This window comes from Corvus cornix, chromosome 4 (assembly GCF_000738735.6).
Source record: "Corvus cornix cornix isolate S_Up_H32 chromosome 4, ASM73873v5, whole genome shotgun sequence".
NCBI classification, from domain to species: domain Eukaryota; kingdom Metazoa; phylum Chordata; class Aves; order Passeriformes; family Corvidae; genus Corvus; species Corvus cornix.
This window is the reverse complement of record NC_046334.1, coordinates 54598257-54607476: the sequence shown is the minus strand read 5'-3', so window position 1 is coordinate 54607476 and position 9220 is coordinate 54598257. Positions and strand designations below refer to the sequence as shown.

The 9220-nt window shown below is 35.6% G+C and overlaps 1 protein-coding gene across 1 annotated transcript in view; it reads left to right on the top strand.

Annotated features, from left to right (window-relative positions):
* The first annotated feature begins 382 nt into the window (after positions 1-382).
* Positions 383-9220, top strand: part of RBPJ (recombination signal binding protein for immunoglobulin kappa J region) — a 29807-nt gene continuing 20969 nt past the window's right edge. Inside the window, exons 1-2 of the mRNA XM_019287004.2 lie at positions 383-421; positions 3810-3905. Coding sequence (XP_019142549.2) covers positions 3817-3905 — 89 coding nt within the window. The 5' untranslated portion in view covers positions 383-421; positions 3810-3816. The remainder of the gene's footprint in view (positions 422-3809; positions 3906-9220) is intronic.

The following is a 9220-nucleotide window of genomic DNA, read 5'->3' as shown; positions in this document are numbered from 1 at the left end:
AACACAGATATGTCTGTTAATTTCTGTATGTTTATAGTAACTGCTTGTTGTTGGCACTGCTGGCCAATTTTATGGCAAAGATCTTCTGCTTCTTTACATTCTTGTGGTGTCTGAACTTTTCAAAAGTGATTCTGAGAGCAAATGTGACTTCAACAAAGAAAGTTACCTAGTGTTCAAATAAAAAAAAAGCCTCTACCATTGTGGGAAAAGCTGTTGCACGGAGGTGGTTAATATTTTAATAGTGATCTTCTCTAGGGAAATTACAAAGAAAATACATCAAATTCTAATAAAATTTCAAAAATTGTGAAATTAGGATAGTATCTCATTGTAAAATTATGACTAAACACTTTTGTTTTAAATTAGCAACTACTTCTTTTTTCAGGAAATTTGGAGAGCGACCTCAACCAAAACGGCTCACAAGGTAAGCATTAAAGAAACTCTGTATTTAACAATTTTCTGAAGTTACCCTTTTCATTCTCAGAAAATTAAGTTAAAAATTTGTGGGTTGATAACCCCAGAATTTTTAATAGCAAAGCTTTTCAGTTATATGTGCAGTCAGCAGCCAGAAGTACAATTTGTAACACAGTGGCTTATTTTTAATATGAAACTCAAAATGCATTTTTAGAAATGGTGTTGACTTCATGTATCAGTTATTGTAGATTATTCAGTACAATGTGGATCTGCTTATTTTTAAATCTTCAGGAATGAGCTGATTTGTTTCTTGAGTAAAAATATCTTGTGAGGTCATGCAAAGTAACACTTTTTGCTGCCAGAATTGAACACAGTGCTGTCAAGGAGTGATCTGAACCAATTTTTTGGTGAAAACCAAACAATCAGAGAGAGTATTAAATAGAGCTATCAAGGCAATCCATTCTGGAAGGTGTTTAGAATGACTGGAGTACAGTGCTTGATTTGCTTCTGGCCTGCCTGGGATGTATTTATACCAGAAACTGTTAAGTGGTCACCTTCTTTTTTCAAATTACTGTAACAGAGTCTATGCAAATATTTATTATTCTGTGCCACAAACTGTGCCGCTTATAATTAGCTCCTGGCTATAAAATCCACTGTTTGCTTGAAAGCAAAAAAGGATGTGCCATTTGTTTTATAGTTTCGTGTGGTGATAGAGGAAGCCCCTTGTCACCCTGACAGTCTCTGTTTTGAATGAAATAATACCTTATGTTAGCACATGATGGGGGGGAGCATTTACATTTTATGTTGTGAATATCTGTCTCAGTGCATTTCTAGATAAGTTTTAGGTTAGCTTTGTCATCATTAAACTTCATTTCAATGCAAACTTGATCCGTACTGACTTAAAAGTAATTAACAGACGCGGCGGTTTCTTGTTGGCCTGCCAGCCTTCAGGGATATATGAAGATACTGTGTTTTAAGTAATGAGCTGCTTTCTTCTTGAGTAGTAACACCTGTTACTATAGCCTTGCAGTTACTCATAGAATTTATCTTCTTTGATTTAAAATAAAAGAACAAAAATAGAATGTATCTTCTGTGATTTAAAAAGAGTAACAACAACAACAATAACAACAAGACTGTGCAGTGAGAGTTTTTAACTAAGTTTTCTATTTACTGTAGTTACTCTAAATTTCATATGCAGGATTTTAGCTACTAGGTATGCTAGTTGCTCTTTCCTCAATACAGGGTAGGCATGTGAGAAATGCCAGCCATCCTTCAAAGCAGCAGTTTGAAAACCTTTCCTGTGATGATAGAGGCTGGAAACAAACAATCTAACTTTCCTCTGAAGAATAAACTACTGAAACTGAACAACTGTCACACAAATTTTTAAGATTTATTTGTTTGTATAGTGCTGAAAATGTATCTGTAAACCCTTAAAAGCATTTAGTGCAATTATTGGAAAATTGCTGTGGGTTTTTTGTTTACAGGCAGTCTGGTTTGACTAATAATCTGTTCATTGTCATGCAAGCTCCAGCAGAGCAACACTACTCTGTTCATACTATGCTAGTTGTTTTAGATGTAAACTATAATAGTACTAGCTTCATAAGAGTTTTAAGATTGAATAATGAAAAACATCATGTAAGATATCAGTGGGAGGGATTGGAGGGAGAACATCACTAGTTCTTGCAGGAGCTTGGATTGTACAAATCCGCTGTAGAAACAGACCAGTCGAAAATACAAATTTTCTTCCTCATACCATGCTGAATAAAGATTAGATAGCACCGAGCAGTTTTCTGTGTGGGTTGCTGGGTTTGAGTAGTTTTTTTAATAGTAGTCAAGTCAAAAAATTTTAGTGTGACAGATGTTTTTAATGTAGTATGATAGTGCTCTTAATATAATATTTCAAATTGTCAGATTAAAAGTTTTTAAACAACTTAAATGCAGCTAATATATATCATAATGAAATGTATAATAATAATTTCACAGTGAATTAATGTTTTGGGGTTTAAAATATATTCTTAAACAATGGCTGTAAATAAGTAAGTCTGTGGGCTTTGAGACAGTTCTTCCAGCTGTACTTTCATGGATAAACATCAGTTTTACCAATGTCAAATGTAAGTAGATCAAGTTAGTCCAAATTTAAAACAGCAATTCAAATCTATTCTCTGTTCTTATATGCTGCTATTTACACAGAAAATCGGCAGACTAATCACTAGACATTAATCATGTCTTATGCAGGCATGACAAACACAAGAATTTGCAAAACATCATTAGCAAAGCTGAGTTGTTGTTGTCTAACCCAACCCTGGCTCAATCTACTTGCTTTTCTCTGTGAAACTGTGTGTGGGGATTTCTTTTGGAAAAGGTCTAGTCAATAAAATACTGCTTTTTATCTTCCATGATTTTTTCACTAGAAATGTTTGGTTTTCTAGATCTGTCCTCAGGGAATTCAGTAGTTGGCCCAGTTCACAGAAAAAGACAAAAATCCAAACAACCAAATGAGAAATCCTTATGTAGGGTTTTATCTTTTCATATAAATTCCTGATAAATTCATAATTTATTTCTCTGGTAGATGACTTTGAAGATGAGTGCATTGGTGGGCATTCAACCCACAAATGCTCCTTCAGGAACTTGTGTTCCTGCCAGCACTCTGGCACAGCTGATCCCTAGGGTGTTGAATTTGGCATGCTGCTTAATGAACAGTTAGATTATTATACAGAAGAGTGACTGGGTGTTACTGTTCTCTCACTTCTCTCAAGGAATTGTTGTTCGCGTGTTTGAGGTAATTACAGCATTCATCTGTAATTACAGTGATGATGAACAATAAAACATATTTAAAAACTAATTTTTTTTTACTTGATGGTATACAGGAAGTAGGTGTTTTCTTCAGAAGACTAGGTGAAACAATGTGCTGAAGAATTTAACATTTTCTTAGTATCTTCAAAACTGAAAGAAAACTTGTATATAAACTTTGCACTCATATGCTTAAAAGCTTAAACAGTTTGTCATTATCATGAGATACTAAATTGGTCATGAAGAAAATACTTAACTAATAAAATGTGTTCTACTCAGATACTGATGGCATGGTGCTTAATGAAATAGGGCTTTAAACATGGTGTAGTTATTGGCATTGATATGATTTTACATCACAAGCATCTTTTTCTTCTAGAAAGTGTAGTAATTGTAAATGATCACAGACCCCTTATTACTAGTTTCATGCAAGATAGTTATTTCTTTTTCCTGTACAATTGTCTTAAACAGTAGCAAACATGTCTTGACTTTGTTAATGGTGGCCTTTTTGGAATTTCAGGTCCTGGGGTTTTTTACCTAAAGCTGTCTTTGTTTTGTTATAAACAAAACCAAAAGAACTTTCAAAGTTTATATTGTGTTTTGATTTTTAGGGAAGCAATGCGAAATTACCTGAAGGAACGAGGTGACCAAACAGTGCTAATACTCCATGCGAAAGTTGCGCAGAAATCATATGGGAATGAAAAAAGGTAAGTTTTTTTGTTGTACTGAAGTCTTTCTACAGCTGGGAGCTAGGGAAACTAGTTGGGTGCACAGCACTTCATAGAGTTCCTCACATTGCCCTGTAGTCTGAAGAACAAAATGCTTCCTCCTAGATCTTTTAATTATCTAACAAGTGCTACAAGCATGTAGCATTCAATGAAGTGATGCCTTTTTCTACCAAGAGACTCCCTATCTGTGGGCAAAGCTTTTCTTCCATTGAACTAAAATCGCTCTCATTTTAAACCTTCCATTTTAATTTTGGAGTAAATGAAGTGATCAATGGTGAATACTTGTAGAGGAGTTTTTTCTTGAATAATTTCAAATTAATATGGAAGGGAAATTGTTAGCCTCAGTAAGATAATTTTCTGAATCACATCTGTAAAAGGTTTAAAAAGAATGATAGGTCAATCATGACTGTATTTATGATAAATATTCCCTTGCAAAAACCAATACAGTACATGTTACAGTTATAGGTACTTTTCTAAGGGACAGAATCTGGAGAAATATGTGAGAATGAATGCTTTTTAGGCAAAGGTGCTTTTCCTGCAGTCTTCTCTTGCAGTCTTCTCTTTGTGATGTTTTTATTGCATAACTAGTAGAAGCAATTAGGATGCTCCTTCATATGCGGGTTTCTAGACCTCCTGTGATGTAATACAGCCTTCTTTAATTTTAAGCGATGCTTTTCTACTTGACATTTCACTAGAATAGTGCAGTATTTGGTTAGTTTTTGTATTACTAATATTTGTTCACCACAAAAAGACCACATGCTCAGCACATTAATGACTTTGAAATTTTAACCTTTCTTTTACCACTGTTATGTAAGTCCTGTTGCATCATTATGTTTTTATAGCTTTGAGATTAGAGATTTAAGATATTTATGTATAAGGCTGTTAGAAAGCACAAATGTTACAATTAAACCTGCAGATTTCTCAGTTGTTACCTATCTCAGTCACAGTTTCTGATGTCTGTAAATCAGAGATACAGACTATATTTTGAACTGTTTTCCAATATTTTGTGACTACCTGTCTTTCTCAGATCCTTTCTTTTGGGCAGTGTGCAGGTTCTGCACGTCCATGGAATTGTTTACTCAAAGTGCTTTCTAGATGTTCCTGAAATTCTTGATATGAGTCAAGTGGGAAGTCAGTGAAGGAGGAAGGGCACAAAAACAGACCAGTGTATTTGCTGTATAAGTGTTCAGCCCTCTTGCTCTCTGCTGTGTTTAAATGCAAAAGGGTTGCAATGCCAGGCCATACTAGCAGTAAATGATAACTGTAACCCTTGGCGGCAAACTCGATAGCCAAAAAGATTTATCATGACACTATAGAAACCTCTGATTGTTATCTTGTCTTTCAAGATTGTGTTTCAAGAGTTGCATAGTTAACTCATCACTGCAGATGAGTAAAGTGTATTACTCCCTAAAAATGAGGGGTGTGCCTGCAGATAAGAAAGTGACTTTCTAAACAGTGTATCTGTGACTTTGTTCTCCTGAGGCCAGAGCAGTTCATAAGGAACATTTTGCAAAGCTGTCCTGTGTATCATTATTCTGTAGGATAAATTGCATCAAAAGAAGAATATAAAAAGATAAAGTATGTAATTTTGATTATTAAAAGTTTCATTACTCTTTGGAAAACTTACAGAAGTGTTCTCAGTAATCCGGGGCAAAGCTTCAAATTGTTATTTGGTAATGGTTTCTGAAAGCTCCTGTGTGCATTTCATAGTATTGCCATAAAATCCTGTTGAATTCAATATATGTGTATACTTCACCTGGTGCTTTACTGTGGCACATATCTTACCTAGGCAGTGGTAATGTTTGGTAAACTGCTTGATAACTGGAGTTAGGCATTCTTTTACCACACTTTTTGAGGTGCAGTTCAGTGTCTTAGCACAGCTGCATTTGTTCATGCAGGGTATCTCAGATTCACCTCTTTAAGAATGGAAGCATGTCAAATGACTGTAAAGAGCTTCAGAGCTTGGAAAAGAAGATCAGGAGTGAAAATAGTTGGTTGTTGGTTATCAAATAGTATGATGCTGAAATGATTGCTGTTGTGGTATGGGTATGAAATGAAAGTGTGGAATCAGTCACCAAATTGGTCAGGTTGGAAGGGGCCACAGGGGGACATCTGGTCCAACGTAGAACACATGGCACAGGATTGCAGCCAGATGGTTCTTAAATGTCTCCAGTGAGGGAGACTCCACAACCTCTCTGGTCAACCTGTTGCGTGTGTGGTCGGTCATTGCACAGTAAAAAAGTCCTTCCTCGTGTTCAAGTGGAACTTCTGTGCATTAGTTTCTGCCTGTTCCCTCTTGTCCTGTACATACGAAGGTTTCATTTTTTCAGTTTAAATATTTTAGTTTTTCTTAAGCTTCAACATACCATGTAAACTGCCTCTGATACTGTTCTGCTAGTTCCCAGACTGTCAGCATCAGTAACGATGTCCTGTGGTTATCAGCATAAAGGAAGGTGCCAGTTATTAAATCCTTGGATCCATGTGTGGCCTAAGGTACTTAGTAAAACTGAAGGATGAATTATTATATTCCTTTTTTTTTTTTTTTTTTTTTGGTTTTTAAATTGTTTCTGCTATGTTTATAGCAGGTTGTGGCCTTTATTTCTTCATTTCTTATTCTGGAGTAAGCAAAATTAATAAAGTTTTAATGCTGCTTTATGCAACTGGACAGTCAAGTTTTCATCATTTTTACATTCACTGCCATTTCTGAAGTGAGTTGGTTTGCATACATCTTTTTTATAGAAAGAAACGTATTTCATACCAATTTTTATGGAGAAACTTCCTGTTTTCCATGGGACTTCATTATGGCATAGATATACTCTGGTTAATTTTTGAACCTTAAAGAATTACTTAACTTGCATTACTTTTGTAGCTAGGAATTCAAGTTACAAAACAGATTCTTTCTTAAATTTGACATCTCTTGCAAGTAAATATAGAACTTAAAAAAACCCAAAAACATAGCTGAAATTCCACCTCTTGTTCCAGTCTTTATTTAAATCTTACTTGTCGCAAGATTGTGGAAAATACTTGCCATTAACAAACTTTGCATGTCATAATTAAAAGGTTAGCACGATAACTACCTTTTAGTGTTTTGATGAGGGTTACTAGATGGTGAACTACTCCATTAAAAACTCACTGTAGATGGTGCAGATCTCATGGAGTTAATAGGCATCACAATAACACTATTCCAGGTGCATGGATACAGACTTTCTAGGTAAGTTTGAGAGTTTTCAATACTTTTAACAGGAATGAAAGGAGTTGACTTTTTTGAGTCGATCCTTCTTACCAGCCTTGTACTTCACAAAATTAATGGTTTTTAGCTTAACAAAGAAGCCAGGAGGTAAGAAGCTCAGGGTTGGGCTTTAGTTGAATTTAAGACTTTGTGCCTGATGTTTCCTGTTGCATGACTGTCACCTTTCAAAGGCTTTCAGCTGATAAGAAACTCAGGTGCTGTTTAGTCCTGATGAGTGTGGGTGTTTGGCTTATGCTTCTTGTATTTTTTTCCATATTTACCATTCACTGAGACTTCTTTCTTGAAAGTCTGAACAGTGTGAGCATTCAGCAGTTTAAAGGACTGAAGTGTTTTGGAACCCAAGGCATAGTTCATCAAAAAACTGTGAGCCAGACTGATTGTGCTGTTCAGAGTTCATACATGATCACTGGTGGTTAGCATGAGAGTGCTGTAGCTGCATCTTGTTTTACAGCTGTGAGTGAAGGAGCTCCTATAACTTCTGATCAAATACTTCCCTTTGCTGTACTGAATGTGCCTGTCCTCTGGATAAAATTTGTTATTGAAAGCACAGCTTTTTTCCAGGGCTTACCCCTTGGCGCCACTGCTTCGTCCTTAGCACTGTAGTACCTAATGATTTTCGTTTGTTTGTTCTCACATTGAATTCTTTTGTGGATGTGGTTAATTTTTTCATCTCCTATGAAGGAAGATTGCTGAGCAGTTTCATTCTCAGAACAATGTGGGTAGTTGACAAACACACCTCCTGCTTGACTGTCTTGGAATTGACCAAGAGATACAAAGGAGAAATTTCCCTTCTAAAGTCACTCTGGAAATAAAATAACTAGCTAGTACATGCGAATTCTCCTGAAGGCAAAGACTTCTAGAAGATGAACACAGGGATGACTTGGATGATCTGAAAAAGCAAACCTTTGTGACAGAAACCTGTGGTTTGAGGAGAGCGCTGAGTGCATCAGAACTAGGTAGAAGTAACACAGGCTGATCTTATTTCACTTCAAGCCCTTGCTTTCTGGCAAGTTTGGTTAGAGTAGCTTCTCTACTTGAAGTACCACATTTTTTCTGTATTGATTGGCCTGAATTGACTGAAGGAATATTGTTTTCTCCTTTGATTATCTGATTTAATATAGTGTTTCCAAAGTTCAAACCTGGTTCACTTTTTCTGTATTGGATAGAATATTCATAGCTAATCTCTTCTATACATGAGTTTCTGGAACTGTAAGTATGACGTTAGAAAGCCCCAAGACTGTAGTTGTCTATGCCTGAAGGCTGGGAAAAGAGGTAGATACATAAGAGAACCCATTCAAATTGTGAGTGTCCAGACCGTTTCTTCATGTTTGGAGTTTTAACCAAACTTAAAATTTTATCAGCTTTAAAAGTTTCTTTCTTTGTTCAGTAAGTTTTCAAAGCTTGTTCTCTATGTTCTGATTTTAAGAGTGCTTTAATTGTTGTAGCTTGTTTTCTCTTCATCAGGGGGTTACACCTTGTTTTTTACAGGTCTTCATTGCCATCTAGTGGCTCTAGTTATTCAAAGGACTTGGTTTAGCATAAAGCTGGAATTAGAAAGGATATGAAAAAATTAGGGATTCTTTTCTTGTTTTCTAATGAGTAAGATAAATACAGAAGAGTACATGAGGAATAAAGGTAACTGTGTCATGGGCTTTATGGTGTAATATTACTTGGAATAGAAGGGATTTGTTGGATTTTTGGTTTGGTTTTGTTTGGTTTGGGCTTTTTTTAGCAAAGCCTTGCTTTGTTAGTAAAGGTTGACACTAATTTTTAATCTATGTATAACTTCTTCATCAGGAATCACTTATAGCTGATGCAAATTAGTGGGATATATCCGTTAACACTGAAAGGATCTTGTATTGTCATTTCAGTTTGAGGATTCAGAAGCTGACTAGATACATGGTGTGCATTTTCTGGCAATCTCGGTTTGTTTCCAAAAGATCAACTCATGAATAAATGCATCTGTTACTTGAAAATTTCTTCCCCATAAAATTGCATTTTCTAACATTGGAGTCAGTTCATAATCCCCAGTTGAAAAGTACTG